The sequence below is a fragment of the Eschrichtius robustus genome, chromosome 1 (assembly GCF_028021215.1).
Source record: "Eschrichtius robustus isolate mEscRob2 chromosome 1, mEscRob2.pri, whole genome shotgun sequence".
Lineage (NCBI taxonomy): Eukaryota > Metazoa > Chordata > Mammalia > Artiodactyla > Eschrichtiidae > Eschrichtius > Eschrichtius robustus.
The window spans coordinates 82,343,663-82,362,803 of NC_090824.1; the positions used below are offsets into that span (position 1 = coordinate 82,343,663).

The 19,141-nt window shown below is 41.0% G+C and overlaps 1 protein-coding gene across 2 annotated transcripts in view; it reads right to left on the reverse strand.

The window, feature by feature from the left end:
• Positions 1 to 318: 318 nt before the first annotated feature.
• The window catches only part of SCG5 (secretogranin V), a 53,509-nt gene continuing 34,686 nt past the window's right edge, over positions 319 to 19,141 (reverse strand). Inside the window, exons 3-6 of one of the 2 annotated variants that reach the window (XM_068548845.1) lie at positions 14,686 to 14,835; positions 11,611 to 11,720; positions 4,738 to 4,791; positions 319 to 860 (exon numbers count right to left, since the gene is read on the reverse strand). In XM_068548845.1, coding sequence (XP_068404946.1) covers positions 765 to 860; positions 4,738 to 4,791; positions 11,611 to 11,720; positions 14,686 to 14,835 — 410 coding nt within the window. In that variant the 3' untranslated portion in view covers positions 319 to 764. Of the gene's footprint in view, positions 861 to 4,737; positions 4,792 to 11,610; positions 11,724 to 14,685; positions 14,836 to 19,141 lie in introns of both variants that reach the window. The other variant, XM_068548839.1, reaches the window with a different exon arrangement.

Below are 19,141 nucleotides of genomic sequence, written 5' to 3' on the forward strand. Positions count from 1 at the left end.
CCCCAGAGCCCAGCCCTGTGCCTGGCACATGGTAGAAACAATGTTTGCTGAATAAAAAGTCAGAATCAGCAGACCTTAGTCCCCGAGTACTGACTGTGCCACTTTCAGCTTTTCGTGGAAGCTGAGTCTCAGTCCCACCATCTGTAAAATGGGAATAATAATCCCCCCCATTTACTTCACCGTATTATTGTTAAGATCAGATAAGATCATATTTGTGAGTGTGTTCTAGTAAGCAAAGAAAGTGTTTTTATAATGCTCTAAATTAAAAAGAAATTCACATACTCATGCTTGCATACACATTTATTAAGATGCAGCCAAGTGAAATGTGTCAGCTCCTCCTGGGTACAATCTTCTTTATTGGTGTGTAATAATGCCCAAGGGCTGGATTAACTACATAATCAAAATCAAATGCCAGCCTTTTACAGACTTGGCCAAAACAGTGCCACCCAAAACACCATTTTAAACCGTAAGAAATCGCAGGACATTTCATTCATTTGCTTTTTATTGTTATTGACACATACATTTTAATTTTAATGCTCACTGCAGCTCCACATTTAAAGAAAAAAAAGCTCTTACCCTAATTTAGCAGAAAGCAGAGCTATCGGTGTGAAGGACAATAGGATATCAAAATACAGCTGCTTTTCATCCATACTTGTCTAAATTAGAAACATGCTGCCATTCACAGGGGCTCTAACAACGCGTGCACATAAGCAACACCAAGGAGGTCTAACAGGTCGTGTGGGTTTCCACTCAGCATCTTCACTTTACTCTGGGTCCTTATCCTCATCTGAAAAATGAGGGACTGACTTCTTCGCCACAACATTGTCCAGTCTCTGTCCTTGCAGATATGGATTGACACTCTGAAAAAAGTACATGGTTTGGAGTCATACGTGAACATCGGATACAGACATCGCACAGAAGTGAACGAGAATTGTTTCTGGCCTATTGGGTTAACAAGGTAACAGTGGTGCCTACTATCTACCAGATGATTACGCCGGTGCACTAATCAATACCTCAGTGGCCAGAGAAACACTGACTGACAGATGTGTCTCTGTCTTTCACACAACTATTTCACACAGCTAATTATCAGATAAAATTTGGCTCCATCCCCTTTTTTGGCATAAAGATTTGAAGTGAACCAGCTAAGAAACCCTCACTATTAACTTAGATACAAAGCCTCACATGAAACAGAATTATTATCCTATGGCCTTATTTTAGGGGAGAGAGAATGTGAACTGCATTAAATCATTTTACAAGAAGAATGTTCTAAAGATGATGACAGAGCAGGGCCAAATGGGAATTAGTATCTGCAGAGTGGTCACAGATCACCTGTTGCTGTGACTGATTCTTTCAAAGCAGTATTCTACTTAAAGAGGACGCATCAGGGGCTCTAGCAATCATTTTCACCTTCCCTCAGTCAAATTCAAAACGCGAAGAAAAGAAGGAAGTTATACAGAAAGCGCCTTTATTTTTGACTCAAGACTCCACCATCTGAAATCTTTTTCAGCTGTTGGTATTCTGAATGAGTCAAGGTTTTTTCCATTCTTTCTCTAATTCATATCTATTTTTTGAGGTTTGGATTTGAACTAGTAACTGGAGCTTTACAACATAGTATTTAGCAAGCAGAAAAAATTCAGAAGTTTTGGAAGGTATTTGTTTATTGAAGTTGCCTGCCAATAATTGAACAAAAACATAAGAAAGAAGCTGTAGTTACAAATAATCAGCAATCCCATCACACCTCTAGGCCCCATTGATGAATGCAGGCATTTGGCAGGGGGTCTCTCTTGCCCAGGGGACATTGTCTGCCATAACTTTCAAAGGGTGAGCAGACACTCTCCAAAAGAGAAGGCCTGGAATCTGAGTTTAGTATTTATGAATGTCCTTCCACATTCTGACAGGTAAAATATGAATGATGAAAGGTCCCACACATTCTGCAAAAATGCAGCACCAACAAGCTGAGAGTTACAAAGTATGCAATGTCCTCATATATCTGAAAAGTGATATGTCACCAAATAACAGTACTTTGCTGGGAAGCATCTTTAAAATATTTTAAATAACTAAAATACCTTTTTATATCAGGAATTGTCAACTGGAATGGCCTGGCCTATCCCAGGGAATCGTATCAGAATCTCTGGCTAGGTGGAGCATGTGTGGACTGAAAAAGTGTATTCAGTATTATAAATATTTTGATTGTTTTTTAGTAAAAATATATTTTACTAAAAATTCTAATATATTTTAAAAGGATATGAGATATTCATGTTATCAAATATGGGAATAAAGGGTTGATAAACTCTTTAAATAATAGTATATCTCAAATATCAACAAGATACGTCTTAAGAGTTAAACAGTTTGCGAAGTCATTTAAAAGGTGAATTGACCTTTTACTCTGGAAGCAACTAGGAATTCAACCAGATTTGAGCAAGTATAGAAATTTGCATAAAACCACCTGAGGCTCTGTTGTAACTCTGGGGAGAATCCCTCCTGGTAAGGGACTGTCATGGCAGCAAGTCCTTCGGCCCAGACCCGGAACATGACAAATGATAGAGGGCAGGGGAAGTGAATTAATGAGGAAGTAACAGGAGCAATCACTTGAACTTTTTTTTTTTTAATTTAAACTACGATAGTATTTTTTTTTTAATATTTATTTATTTATTTGGCTGCACTGGGTCTTAGTTGCAGCATGCAGGGCTTGAACTTTTTTGATAAATGTCTATGAGTATTGAATCCTACACATAAGAGTAATAATAATGATGATACTTGGTTTTAATTATCCTCTGAAGAACTCAAGGCACTTTACCTTCTCCCTTGGGTGAGAGACTGGCTAGGTTACACAGAGAACATTATTGCCACTTCACAACCGGCCAGAACCATTGGGATGGGATCCCTGCTTTTAGTGACCTCTGGAAACCACAGCAGATGCTGAGCTTCGTTGGAGAAAGCCTTGATTTTTCACAAAAGCCCATAATTTCTTTATATTGATTCGTGCAATTGAGGGAGTCGTTTAAAGTCTTCAGTCGAGGTGGGAACACCACCCGAGGCCTGATGACAGGGGAGGCAAGTTCTGTTTCTCCACCAGACCTGAAAGGTCCCTGGTTTACGGCATGAGCATGGATCTTTGTATCAATAGATGCCTGAGAGTAGGAAGAACTTGATACCTCTGGATCAAAGTGATCTTTATTTTCATAAACTCTAAGCCTTTCCTACGTGGAGGAAGTTGAGGCCAAAGTAAAATCCTTTATAACATGTGTTCTAGCCAGAATCCTGAGTTTTGGTAATCACTGGTCTCATGGAAAAATGACCTAAATCATGACCCACAGTCATTAACTGAGTCAGGGCAGAAGGAATAGTGAGTCAGGAAGTAGAGGTGATTAAAGCTCCATGCTAAGTTACTCATTTTGGTACGGTCATTGGTCTGATTTGGAAATGTCCTTGTTGTGCCATGGGGAGATGCTCAAGCCATCTTACTGGTAAATTATGGGTATTCTGAGCTCTTGGAATAGAATTTCTTGATGTTCTCTCAAGACCGCATTATACCCTTTGGAACCTTCCTGCCATCATCTGCCACTAGAAACTGTAATCACCCAAGAAAAACCCCTAATAACCCCATTAACCCTCTGAAGATCTGTTTACAAGCAAAACTTTGCTTCTCAAATAGAAAACCGGCCATGGGTCTTCTGTATTTTGTCAGGCAGCACAGGGGCTTGGAACTTTCTGTTTCAGGGACCTGAGGAATTAATGTTGAGTCCAGCAAATCCGCACCTCTTAAAGCATTCTCTGCCTGGATTCGGCAAAACTATTCAGAATGGCCACAATTACCACTGTCCAGATTCCCAAATTTTGCCAGGATCCAGGCACTTGCTATTCTAAATAAACAGTCAGTAGCCTTGGGTATACAGTTTGGTTTGTATATTTTAACTAAAACGGTTACTCCCTGGCAACACTTTGCTATGGAATAAGCAGGACTTTAACTTTTTCCTCCATCTGATCCAAAACAAATGGCAGGTGGTTTTGTCTAGGAAGGCACCAACCACTGACCACTTGTTCAGTCTCAACACCATAAAATGCATTGGAAACCCAAAGCAAATTGACATCAGCTTTACAAGAGACATCACTGTAGTGGGTAAATGCACAGCACCTTGGGCAGCTCAGAGACGGTTAATAACTTAAGCCTGCAGTAAATTCACCAGTCAGCGAACAAATATAATGGATCTAGTGAATTTTTACATCAATCTGGCTAGAGCAAGGGAAAAAAGTATGTAGAAGGAATGAGGTTTGTTCATCTCATCTTCTGCCCCTACGTTCCTTCAAAATTATTGCCTGGAGCAGGCAGTTCAACAGTTCCTGGCTCCTGTCTCGAGTTTTTATATAATTGATGCAGAGGTGTGAGCAGTTTCCCCCAGTGGCCTACAGACCCTTTGAGGAAAGACATACCCTCCTGTACTCCCCACATCCCTACACCCATGGTAGGGATGCAATTGACATTTTGTGAGTGCAATGGAGCTGGTGGAATTGCCACAAAACTTAGCATGCCACTAAAAATCACGTGCTAAAGCTTGGGGAAGACATCGCAGAAACCAAGGGCAGACTTTTTAGGCATGGCCCTTGTCACTCGGGACCACTGTTCAGCACGTGAAAGGATTCTGCTACTTTCCAACCACTGAGGCTAATGGCCTGTCAACTGCCCCCGCTCGGAAAGCTCCAGGCATCCCCACAGCCCGCCAGCCAGCCAGGCGTTACCCTCCGCTTGCGTCTCTGTCCTCCTTTCATCTTCTCATAAAGGAGCTTCTTGTTCTAGAGTGGGGAGAAAAGAAAACACAAATGCAGAAGTATGGATCACATTTGGTCAACGTCTATTTTACACCTTGTGTGTCCCCCTGGATATTTGCATACACATATATTGGAAACGAAGCCAGATGAAAGGAATGCCGTGGCAGAAAGATAGACCACAAGAGAAAAGCCGGTGGTTGTACAGCTTTTAATAAAGTGCTCTGCAATGCCCCGAGGCACCCCAGTGTCATCAACAATCACATAAACAAGAAAATACGACATGCTAACACACAAGGGGCACTGGAGACCCATCTCCTCACTTTGAACAGGCTTTGTTTAAAACAAACAATTTTATCTTATTTTACTTTGGTATCTAACTCCCTTTTTATGAGCTGTGCACATAAATCGTTCTCTAGAGTAGGGTCTGACTATTAGTAACAATCCTCTGTGTAAGCAAACGAGACACCTGACTTCTGTGACCCTTCCTCTTGTGGCTTGAGTCAGTGCCCCCAGTCAAGGCAATTGGAAAAACATTCGGTCTATAACATTTTTAATAGAGTGAACCTTTTAAAAACTGCCAAAAAACTTCTTGGCAGAAGGAAAGTTGTGTTGGGGCTGGGCGGTGGGGACAGGCTCCGTTACCACAGTTTGTGTAAGTGTTTCCTCATATTGCTGGATTTCAAACACGTAGTGGACTTAAATGAGCTCTAGAATATCAGGTGCATGCTGAATAGATTTCCATTCTGTTGGGATTACAAGAAACAGAACACTTAACCTGAAGGAGAACGGGAGAAGGGGAATTGGGGGCTTTCTTAGGCTGATGTTTTATTTGATTTTTTAATCAGAAGGGAGATAATGTATAAAAGAGGTGATTCATCTTACTCTAAATAAAATACCCTGACATTGATTGAAAAAGAAAAAAAGGAGATGACAGAGTTCTGGTAAGGAACAAGTTTCTACAATCCTAGTATCTCCTGAGCTGTCTGGATATCAAATTTTTTTTCATGATAGATTTGCAAATGAAAATGACAAATGCCAAGAACGAGCTTCATAGTTTTCATGTTCATTAAAATCTACTCCACCCACAATTTACAATGTGCATCTCTTGCCCAACCTCAGCTATGCACGGAGGCCGTGCCAGGGCGTCAAGGAGCCTCCACAGCCCCAAAGGCTTGTCCTGGCCGCAGCCTCCATCTCATGCTCATTTGCAGAACTGATCAGTTTAATCTCAGAAGGGAGAAAAGACGCGCTTGCAGATCATTCACTCGAGGAATGAGGATATTGCTGTGAAGCTCATTCCCATTGTCTGTACTTGCCTTTCTGTGGATGAAACACTTCCTGATGCAAGAGAATGTCCTGGGAGTTCGTGCTAAAGCTGGGGAAGGGGGTTGGGAGATAGGGGGCCAGGAAAGAGGCTTGTTCATGGGCATCACCGGGATCAGGTGCCTGAGCGGGAGGGAGGGCACAGGGGCCCTCGAGCTGGTACCATGGGGTGGGACAGACAATCAGCCATGGCAGAGGTCCACTGTGCCGCCAGCAGGGTTAAAGACAGCAGCATTTTAGTAACTCCCCTTTAGAAGGTCGTGGGACAGGTTATACTCATAAGAGGCTTCATTCAAAAAGAAATGCAAAGGTCTGTCAAGTCTTCCTCTCAAGGATGGTCCCTGTGTTTCCCTAAGAGCACAGGTTAGGATTAGCAGGATGCTTTCCAACTCCTGCCTGACAGTGGCCTTGGCATTCGCGATTAGCCCCCCTATCATATGGATTTAAAGGCAGGGACTGGCAGGTGGGTGAAAGAAGTATACAAAAACGAATGAGAAGAAACCAGCCCCTCTCCTGACACCCATTCTCTATAGGTGGGGTGGGGAGGGGGGAGCAGTGAGCCTGGTTTCCAGGTGAGTAGCAGGTTTGAGTTCATGGAGAGAGCTTTCCATGGTGCCATCAAGATTTTGGACAACTGCCCAGATCTTGGCTTCAAATTCCATTCCTAAATGGAACCAGAGAGGCTTCTTAGAGAAATGTCTGATTCTAGGGCTAGGGCAGGGAAAGTACAAGGATGAATGAAGTTGGGATATCTAATTGGGCCAGAAAGTAAGGAAGTACTCAAAACGTGATGAGGCATAGTGAAAGGAAAGAAAAGCCAGCCTGCAGAGACTCCCACTGGCGAAATCTAGGACAGTTTGAACAGCAAAATAAATAATAATAGGAAACAATGAATCTATACTGATAATAAATTTTAGAACAAATAAATAAATGGGGGAGCAGGGAAAAAATCTTGCCGAGAAGAGAATGCCAACCAAGAAATGCCGAAAGAATAGTAGAGTTTTAAAAAAGTCACCATATTACAACTACCATAGTTATCATTGATTCTGGTGAGTGTCATCAATGGATACTGAAATTGTTAGTTGAAAGTTTAATGGGTACAGAATATTTATACAGTCTTGAAGTAAATCCCCATAGGTCAATGATTAATTTCGAAGGGAAAGATACTAATTTTACACTGGAGAAACTTGGCAGTCACCACGTTGCCCAAGTCACCACCAATTCTGGGACAAACTGGCTTCATGGGCCTCCCAAGGGAAACACTAAGAACATATCAGAGGGCTTCCCTGGTGGCGCAGCGGTTGAGAATCTGCCTGCCAATGCAGGGGACACGGGTTCAAGCCCTGGTCCGGGAAGATCCCACATGCCGCGGAGCAACTAGGCCCGTGAGCCACAATTACTGAGCCTGCGCGTCTGGAGCCTGTGCTCCGCAACAAGAGAGGCCGCGATAGTGAGAGGCCCGCGCACCGCGATGAAGAGTGGCCCCCGCTTGCCGCAACTGGAGAAAGCCCTCGCACAGAAACGAAGACCCAACACAGCCATAAGTAAGTAAATAAATAAATAAAATTAAAGAAAAAAAAAAAAGGAATCTACCTTTAAAAAAAAAAAAAAAAGAACATATCAGAAAGGCATAGCTCATGTCTAATGACACGGAAACATGAGAGAAACCCAAACTGAAGAGCATGCGACTCTTCAGACACATTGAGGGCATGAAAGATAAAGAAAGGCAGAGGGTCCTGTGTCTCATTTCTCCTATGGCTCAGGTTCACGGCTCCGTTCAAGTGCATCCGATTAAAGACCTGAGCTGCTGATGAAAAGATGTGGAAAGCACCTGGAAAGGAGAAACATTTGCTTTCGAGACAACTTTTTCCTAAGTGAGTAACACTCAGCAATGAATGTGTGGAGGGGGAGATGGCTGACATCTCTGGTAGCCAGCCTTTGGTTATGGCCGCTCAATGCTGTGGATACACACATCGTCTGAAAGACAACCAGTCCTAGATAGGACTCGACAGGACCGCTGTACAGGACACACTATGAGCGATGAGCCAAGAAAAGATAACGAATTTATCCAGTTTTTACAGAACTCTCAGAGTTGAATGGTCCTGTTCAAATCCAAGCTCTGCCAATCATCAGCTCTCTGGTATTGGGCACGCTATTCAAACTCCCTCAGCCTGTATTTTCTCATCTATAAAATGAGCATGATAGGGAAGGGCAGACTGAATGAAATAATTCATGTAAAGTATTTAGCATAGTGTCTGCCTCACAGTATGTGCTCAACAAATAGGACTATTTACTATCTTATTATAAAATACAATGACTATTATCATCATCTTTGTATTTCCATCACCTAACACAGGGCCTGGAAGGCATATGATGTACATTTAATAAATGTATCTTGATGTATGAACAAAGAGAGAGGAATGCAGGAAATTAGACAGACACTGATATTTATAATATGTGAATCACTGCTCAAAACCCAGCTGAGCTCCAGCTAATGTCAAAGACAGGGAAACATTACTAGCAAATAAGGAATCAGGGTCTTGTGTGCAGGTCTCTTGTGAAAGATAATTCCTTTGTTAACTTAAAGGGTAGTGGAGCTTAAGACAAGCTTGAGACCATCATTCTTTATAAACACTAAGGAAAGCTTCGGGACCCCAGCTTACAAAAGCAAGACATACTCAATTCACACTTCCATGCGAAGATCAAGCAAATCATGTTTGACTGCTGGGCGGTAATGAGAAAATAAATGAAGGAAACTTAAGTTTAAACAGACACATAATTACAGATGAGAAAGGTGTGTAAACATTGTTCCTGGTCATTGATCTGTAATAGTCCTAACTTCTAGTCTTTAGCTGTGATGTAGACAAAGAATGGGAGTGACTGAGAGAAAACAAATCAGTATTTAGAGAAGGAAGCAAAAAAGAATGAGAGATGGAGGCTGGCCTTGTACTGGAGTGCTGGGAGTGAGTGGAACGTGATGAGAGAAATCTGTAAAGGTTTTCAAGAAGAGGTGAGGAAAGTTGGCAACAGAGACGTTTCCATGTCTCCCACTTCCTCAGTTGGGCTCTCTGTCCTCACTCAGACTGTTCTCCATTTCCCGCTTGCATCCTCTCCCTCATTTCCAGCCAACCAGTCATGTGAGGTAGACATGTCACCCTAGAATTCAGTGCTGCCCTTTTTAGTGTCTTTGACGTCCTCAATTGTTATCATACAATTGACCACGTGAGTCCTCAGTCCTGGGTCTTCCTCTACCCTTCTCTTCCATTTTCCCCACTAATTTAACCTGGTATACTCATGGTATAGCTGGATCAGGAAGCTGAACAGTGCTAAGTTGGGTTCATTTTATTTTCATGCAATTCATCACAAGATGGTAAGCTCATCGAAGACCACTACCATGTTGATGACTACTGTATATCAAGCACCTAGCACAGTGCCTGGAACAAAGCAGGTTCCATCCTGGCCCTTGCTTCAGTTTGGCAATACTTTTGCCCATCTCTTATGGATTGCTTCCCAGTGCTCTGCTGTGGTCTTCTACTTTTTCCTACCCTGTCTCTGCTTCCTTCTTTCTCTCCTACCTCCCTCTCTTCTTCCTTTCTGTTTTTTTTTAATCCCCTCAGAGGAAAAGTTCATACCTTCCATTTCTTATAAACCCGATATAGCTCTTTTTTCCTCCTCATGCTATGTATATGCCATATACCAATTCTAGTCAGTTCCCTGGCCCCCTTTGAAATGTCTTGGATTCTCATCGTGTTGGTGAGATTCACTTAAATTCTCTATGTTCACAGCCTTCATAACTAGAATTACCTTCTCTATTTTCTTCCTGCCTTTAGTCTCTTCTCTCTCTATTTCATCATTCCCTATGCCACCCTAAAAACTTTTATAGAAGACTTTCATGATTTCAGTCTCCTATTCAAGAACCTATAGATGATTGCCTATGTAATTCAACATATTTAAACACTGCTAGTAGGCTTCAGGATGGCTCTACAAATTCTCCCTAACAGAACTGCTTATGAAAAAGAAGAGAAATAGAATAACGCATAATGGAAGAAGCAAAATTAACTTAGAGTGTATTGTTGCTTTGTTGTTTTAAGACAGGAAACATGTGCATGTTGACAGGAGAGGGAATCAAACTGCTTGGATGATGGAAAAGATGATGGAAAAATGAAAGTGGTTATTAATGAGGAAGGACCTCTCTCTCTGAAACAATGTAAAAGGAAGTGAGAGAATTTAGTCCTGAGATCACAGTATTCCTAGTAAAGTAGGCAGCAAGCTGGCTGCCAGTAATGAGCTGAGAAGAGACCTATAATTTTAGAGGGGCTTAGGCAGTTAGGAGTATCTCCTCATTCCTCATTCACTCACTCCTTCCACAGATGTATTGAACAGCTATGTATATGTGAACTAACACTTCTTAGTATTTTTCCACTTTGCTCACATGGCTTCAGCATTTGATTACATCATCCAAGCCACAGGAAGATAGATCTCTCTCCATTCAATTGTGATCTTGTTCAATTCATTGTTCCAGCTTGTTAGGATCTTCTTGAATCCCAACTCTGTCATTCAGTGCTCTCCCTTCCAACTTTGTGTCTTTCTGAAGAATCTGATAAGTTCATGTTCTATAGTTTTTATTACAAACATTTATAAAAATGTGGAGTGGGATAGTACTAAGACACACAGGATACCATGTGAAATCGCTCTCCCTCTTGACATGGACTCTTTAAGAAGCTCCCTTCTGGTAATGTTCTCCTGCCTAGGCTGTATCCCTCCACTTCTTCAAACAGGAGATCATGAAAGAGCTCATCAAACACTTTGCTGAAGTCCAAATGCACCATGCTCACATCATTTCCCTCAACAAGCTGGCAAGTAAATGAATAATGCTGGCAAGCAGAAGAATACAATTAGATTGACAAAACTTGTTTTTTAGCAAACCTATGCCAAATGGTCATGATTTCTCTTCTAAGTGCTTATAAACAATTTCCTTAACTGGCAGTTACAGATTCTTGCCTGGTATTGACAGCAAGTTCACTGCTACACATTTTGGAATTTATCTTCTCTTTCCATAGAGCAGAATTACATGTCTGTTTCTCAGCTTCTGGCATGGTCTTCCCTTAGTTCTGCAGAGATCATCTCCCTCAGTCTAGAGATAAAACTTGCAAGTTTTCTTAGTATCCTTTTTTTTTAAAACAAAAATATCATATACTTCCTATAAGGGCTGCATGAAACACTGGTGAGACTTTAGGACGTGTTGTGACACAGGCTATGGAGTAGACCAGAGTAGAAGCCTCTGGGACTACAGCCGATGAGACTGGTTCAGGTCCCTGACTCTTCGGATGGATTGGTGTATTGAGCCCTAGACAGTGAGTGTGGTTTGGAATTAAAGTCCCTCTCAACCAGAGATTTCTGGAAAAAATCAGCTTCTAAGCAATTTTCCTTCTCTCTCCCCACCCATGTTGCTCATCTCTGCCATCAGTACCTTCAGAGTACCAGAGTATAAGACCTATTAGCAATTAAGATTGGACTTACCCACTTGCCCAAGCCTGGATAGTCATGTTCTGGATCAAAAAGGTGCTGGTGTAACTGGAATTCTCGACTGAACTCTGCTGTGTCAGGGGTGTTTTCTAGACATCCATCATCTACTGCAAACAACAAAAGGTTTTTGAGGAACAGCCAAGACATCTATTGTTATTCTAAGAGTTAATATATTAAAGACAACTAGGCATCCAAAGGTCAGAATCTATTCACATCAGTCACTCTAAGTCACTTTCCTTCTGGGATTTGCTCATCCCAGACTCCCACTCCTCTCCTACCCATGGCCGACACTGGTCGGCTGCTCCCCAAACCCACTTCTTATTCCCCATCAGCACACGGCTAATTTCCCAGCCTTGCTATGCAATCAGGTGGAGTCATATGCCTGGGTTTGGGCCAATGGAATGTGGGCAGAAGTGATGTACTCCACCTCCAGGCCTGGCCCATAGAAACCTTCTATATGACCCCCTCTCCTTCTCTCCCCAACCCCCCGCCATCTGTCGGTCTGCTTGCTACATGTTGCTGACCAGGGCAGCTGTAGATGTCAACTGCAAAGATGAAAGATGGCAGTCTGCATTGCTGAACCATCCACCCTTACCACACCCTCACCCACCTTTGGCAGGACTTCACACAAACGAGAAATAAACTTCTATTGTGTTAAGCCACTATTATTTTTTATCTGTCATAACGGCAAGTATTTCCTTCTCTGGTATACTTCCATTCCACATGACTCACTCTGTTTTCTCTTGGGTGGGGTCTTTAGAAATGATTCTGGTTTCTTGGAGAAATTCCATTATATAAGAACAATAATTATTAGACAGTACTTGATATTGTGTGTTGTAGTGGTAACAGGGTAAGCTTGGAGTCAGAAAGATAGACCCAAGCTCAGGGTTCAAATCCTAGCTCATGAGTGATAGATGGGTTTAGTTTCTTGGGGAAGTTAACTTAGTCTAAGTCCATTTATTCATCTATGAGATGGGAATAATCAAATCCTTACCTTACAGGGTAGCTATGAGGAATAGAGATGATCATATATAGAGCATCTGGCACATAATAGGTTTCCTCCATGTTTTAGTTCCCTTCTCACCACCTTTCTTTAAACGACAGTTCATATTATCCATGCTCTTTGAAATAAAGCATGTCTTCCATTCAAACCCAAGAAAGGTTATCCCTCTTGGCTGCTGCTTTTACCTAAGCCCTATCATTACTAGACACAATACTCTGAAAATAAGCCATTTTTTTTCTGTCTCTAATGTGTCTTAGACAACAGCTTTAAAAATATATATAAAGCAATATATTGTTTTTTTTTTAGGATAAGCTAGGACTACATTGAATTTTTTTTTTAAGGCACAATGTCTTCATTTTACAGATGAAGAAACTGAGGTCCAGGGAAGTAAACTGACGTACTATCATTAGGACAAGAACTCAGATCTCTTGCCTCAACCTCTGGTTCTCTTTCCATTCTCCAACAACAGTTCTCAAAATTTTGGTATGCTCCAGAATCACATGAAAGGCAGGTCAGAATATGAATTTCTGGGTCCTACCCCCAGAGCTTCTGATTCAATAGGTCTGGAGTAGGGTCTGAAAATCTGCATTTCCAGTAAGTTTCAGGTAATGCTGATATTGCTGGGACTATATATTAAGAACCACTGTATTATATGATATCGAATCAATTTAACAAAATCCCCATGGAGCCTGAACTGGCCTTTCTTCCTTCCCATCCAAAGTCCCACAAGCAAGTAAAAGGTGGCTGATTCAGATTTTCCTGTGGTCCTGGGCCAGCGTCCCTGCACTAGCTTGGCCACATCCAAATACTCTGGTTGTCCCATCCCAGGATGAAGCCTCTGTCCCCCATGGAAAACAGAGACCTCGTCCTAAATGAAAAGAGGAATATCTTTCAGAGAGAGCCTGTATTGTGTTTCAGAAAAGCTGAGGGGCCAATACTGGCAGAATTTTCAGAGCAAGGCAGCATGACGTGGTGGTTGCATGCACAGTCCTGAATCAGGTAGATCCGGGTTTGAGCCTTGGCTCAACTACTTGCTACATGGATAACCTTGGTGAAGTTACTTTCTAAGTTTCCTTATATGTAAAGTAGGGATAATAAATACTACCTAGTATTATTATTAGGTTGTGGGGAAAAGACTACTCTGTTGCTGGAAGTGAGTACAAGCCCAAGGAAAGAGATTCATTTCTTACTAGTGGCAAAGCTATTTATAATCAGGATGACATTTAATGAGTCCTTACTCTGTGCTGGGTGCTGTACCAAGTGTTTAAAATGGATAATTTCATTTAATTCCCCAATAACCCCCATTTTGCAAATAAGGAAACTGAGGTGCAAGTGGTTCACTAACGTGTTCGAGGTCACACATCTTGATCTTGGGTTTGAATTCAGGTAGTCGTCAGTCTAGAGCCACTACTCTGAACCACCAAGGTAAGCTGCTCAAAGCCCAGCATAAGTGTAGCACACTCACCATTCATTCTCTTTGGAACTGGGTGGTAGGAAAGTGGGAGCGATACATGAGGAGCAAGGAAAGTTTCAACCTTCTCCCCTAACCAACTTCTTCCCTTCCGGGGCCCCCTCTCTCTCATGCCGCCTCCCAGCCCCCAAAGAAATATTTCAGGATAGATGCTCACTGGTTACAACATAGTTGAAATATCGATTGTCAAGAGAAGGTAAGGAAAACAAATGAGCATGAATCATCCACATACTAAAAAGTTCCATAGACACTAAAAGTGGGCAGCGATTGTATCATAGAAGAGGCAATAAAAAGAGAAAATCCGTCTCCCTTTTTATTAAAAATGGAGCAAGTGCAGAAAAGAGCATCAATTCCCAAAGAGGGAGAGAGACAGAAGATAAAGCCTTGGCTAGGGGAGTCCTCTGTGGGTGTATCGGAACACCAGAACTCACCAAGGGTTCTGGAGTCAACTTCCCTTTCCAACCCACATACAAATACACAGGGACTCATCGGAATAGAAGTACTATTTCTCTGAACATGTGCAGCCAATGTTAGAATTTTTAATTTCCTCCCAAAGGCTCTACATTTCATGAGAACCCAAGGGCATGCCCACTACCTGTTTTTCCAACGGGACAGGGATTTGGAGGGTCTGGGTAGCCCTGATCTTCACTGAAGTCCTTGGGAATGTTGTCACCGGTCAACTCTGCCACAATGTTTGGGATGTTGCCAAAGGGACCCAAGTGCTGAAGACCTTCATGAGCTCCACCTGCCAGGGAATCAGAAGTAGTTCATTTCAGTGCAATGACATTCATTTCAACTAATATTTATTCAGGCATACCATACAGACAAAGCACTGTGCCCTACGCTGTGGAAAGAAAAAAAGGAAATCCAACAGTTCCTACCCTCTAGGGGGTTAAAATCTTAGTTGTGGAAACAGACACATACTGCACATATATCATTTCCACACAGGACACACTGTATACGTGCTATAATAGACATGTTAAAATATAGCATTGGGAGCAGAGTAAAGGGAGAGTTTCATTTGGCTGATAGGATGGGGAGGGCTTCTTGAATGAGTTGGAGCTTGAGTGGCACTGACACGGATGGGCTGGGGTTTGGAAGCTGGGCATGGAGCTCAGGGAAGAGAAAAGGATGCAACTGGCATCCAGGTAAAAGAACAGGCTGAATGACAACCAATTACCACAAAAAAGGGAGATGAAGAAAAAGGTCTTTGTCCTCCTGCCATTCTAGACCAACCACTTAAAACTGGGTGTATTTACTTCAATTTTCTTCTCTGCACATCTTTTTATATCTAAGTGTTTATTGGTTTTCCACTTACTATTAAAGCATGTGGCTGCATGGCCTCTATCCCCTTGATTATAAATGAATATGTAGTCTTCTATCCAGTGGCTCTACCACATTTTAATCATTCCCACTTTGTGGGATGTTTAGTGTTTCCCAATTTACTCTTGGGCATTTAATTTTTTCCATATTTTGGATTAGTTTTCCTCAGGAGAGACTCCCAGAAATCAAATTACTGGGTCAAAGGCTATAAATATTTTATGGCTCTTTATATTGCCAAACTGTTTTCCAAAAAGGAGGTACCAATTAATAAAATATCATCAACAAAATCTGAGAATACCATTTTTATAACATCTTAACCAGCATTGGGTTCTACAAAAATAAAGTTTTATGTTGTCTTTGTTAATTTAAAATCTTTTAGAAGAATTACTGTTTTATTTTGAATGTCTTTGATTACTAGCTCAAATATTTTTCCATGTGTTTAGTTACTAGCTTTAATTTCTTTTCTGTGAGTTGTCTGTTTATGCTCTTGGAATTTTAGTGTTTCTCTTATCAATTTGCATGAACATTTTACATAATAAAGATATCAGGACTTTGGCCATTACATTTCCTGCAAACACTTCCCCATGTTGTCTGATTGAATTCTGGTTATTAAATTTGTAATATCGATAGTTTGCTAACATAAGTTTTTAATATTTATGCAGTCAGACTTGTTGTTGTTACCCTTTGCGATTTCTTCTCACCTTCTAAACTTACAAAACTATTGCCACTTCAAAAGTACTATCAACATTTAGATATTTCTTTCAGTTTTTCTATTTTTAAAATTAACCCTTTGGTACAGCCACTATGAAAACAAGGTGGAGGTTCCTCAAAAAATGAAAAATAGAACTACCATAGGATCCAGCAATTCCACTCCTGGGTATTTATCCAAAGAAACTGAAAACACTAATTCAAAAAGATATATGCAGCCCAATATTCATTGCAGCATTATTTACAATAGCCAAGATATGAAAGCAACCTAAGTGTCCATCAACAGATGAATGGATAAAGAAGATATATATATCTTTATATATATATATAAATAAAGAAGATATTTATCTATCTATCTATTGAGAGAGTCAGTGGAATATTACTCAGCCATAAAAAAGAATGAAATCTTGCCACTTATGACAACATGGATGGACCTGGAGGGTATTAAGCTAAGTGAAATACTGTATGTTTTCACTTATATATGGCATCTAAAAAACAAAACAAATGAACAAATATAACAAAACAGAAACAGATTTGCAGATACAGAGAACAAACTAGTAGTTGCCAGAGAGGAATGGGGGTGGCAGGGGGTTGGGTGAAATAAATGAAGGAGATTAAGAGGCACAAGCTTGAGGTTAAAAAATAAATAAGTCACAGGGATGTAACGGGCAGCACAGGGAATATACGCAATGATATTATAAGAAATTTGTACATTACATAATCTATAAAAATATTGAATCACTGGGACTCTCCTGGTGGTCCAGTGGTAAAGAATCTGCCTTCCAATGCAGGGGATGTGGTTTTGATCCCTGGTTGGGGAACTAAGATCCCACATGCTGCAGGGCAACTAAGCCCGCGTGCAAACTACAGAGCCCATGTGCTCTGGAGACTGTGCCACAACTAGAGAGAAACTCAAGCAGACCGCACGCTGTAATGAAAAAGATCCTACATGCCTCAACAAAGATTCCGTGTGCCGCAACTAAGACCCGACGTAGCCAAAAAAAAGGGAAAAGAAATAAATATTTTTAAAAAACATCGAATCACTATGTTGTGCACCTGAAACTAATATAATATTGCAAGTCAACTATACTTCAAAAAAAAGAAAAGAAAGAATTAACTCTGTAATCTATACGCTATGTGTTTTAGTGCATGTAAAATAATTAACCATTTTCCCATTTGTTAAGTGATTCTGTTCTTCCCCACATATTTCATTCCTTCAACAAATATTTAGGTGCCCCACAGATACCAAAACCTGCTCTGAATACCAAGGCACAGCAGTGAATAAGAGCAACTTATGTTGTGTAACTTGCTTTACTTAAATATAATGCATGTCAGCTTCCGGACTCTTCTCTTGTAGCCTTAATATCCTATAAGGTTCAGGAACCTTACTTTTCCAACCCTAGAGCAGCCATTTCAGGAATGAATTCCTATTTATTAACCTTATTGTGACACAGCTCCCTAGATGCACAATCACCCTGTACATAGACCTATACACAAAGGGCCAAATCAAAAGTTGCTTGCTTGATGTGCATGAAATTAGAACAAAATCAGACTAAGGTAACCATACTTCCACCTTCATGAGAAGAATGGTCTTGCCAATAGTTTATATTACTTAAGTCTAGCTGGGTGAGGCTCTATTTTCCCCTGGATGAGCTGAGCCGAGGTGTGCCCTCTGACGCTTGCTTTATATTTTTCTCTTTTTTGGTTGAACTAGCTCCCCTTTGGATCAACACAATTTTTCTTTGGAAATATTAATATATTCAGTAGGATCATGGCTAGCTCTTAGTGTCCTGGGAATCATATTGTCTCTTTGAAGTGACATTGCATCTTTTTGTCTTAATTTATTCTGTTTGATTGACACTTATTCTTTTTTGTTTGTTTCTTTGTTTTTTTGACCTCACAGCATGGCATGTGGGATCTTAGCTCCCCAACCAGGGATCGAACCTGCATCCCCTGCACTGGAAGTGCAGAGTCTTAACCACTGGGCCACTGGGGAAGTCCTGACTAACACTTATTCTTAAAAGGATAATTGTACCTCCTTTAATTCCAAATTCCTCTATCTTCCAAATGTAGACACTGTAAAGTAACTGGGTTGTTTTGTTTACATTTATACAATATTTCACTGCTTTGTGAGCGAGCCTGCAAAATTTCTATACTTCAAGAAAAAGATATTATTTTTATAAATTTTCCTTGTGAGTATTTAAGATGTATTTTTATATAATCCATAAACATCTAAATATAGCCAAGGGCTTCCCTGGTGGCGCAGTAGTTAAGAATCCGCCTGCCGATGCAGTGGACACGGGTTCGAGCCCTGGTCTGGGAAGATCCCACATGCCACGGAGCAACTAAACCCGTGCGCCACAACTACTGAGCCTGCGAGCCACAACTATGGAGGCCCGCGCACCTAGAGCCTGTGCTCTGCAAGAGAGAAGCTACTGCAATGAGAAGCCTGCGCACCGCAACAAAGAGTAGCCCGCACTCGCTGCAACTAGAGAAAGCCTGCGCACAGCAGTGAAGACCCAACACAGCCAAAAATAAATAAATACATAAAATAAATAAATTAAAAAAAAATATAGCCAATTATTCAACATCCTTAATCATATTCTTTTATGTCCTTATTCATATTTTATCTCTTTATCATAATCTGATGGCTATGTGTTAAAATCTGTTACTACCAAAAAGTGTCTGTCAGTATCTTTTATTTCTCACTGTTTTTGCTTTAGCATTTTGATGCTATGCTAATTGGCATGTCCAAGAGTTTAAATTCTTCATTTTAATTGTGTTATTAACTGGCAAAGTAAAAAATTAATTGACAAATCATATCTTTTTTTAAAACATCTTTATTGGAGTATAATTGGTTTACAATGGTGTGTTAGTTTCTGCTTTATAACAAAGTGAATCAGCTATACATATACATATATCTCCATATCTCCTCCCTCTTGGGTCTCCCTCCCACCCTCCCCATCCCACCCCTCTAGGTGGTCACAAAGCACCGAGCTGATCTCCCTGTGCTATGTGGC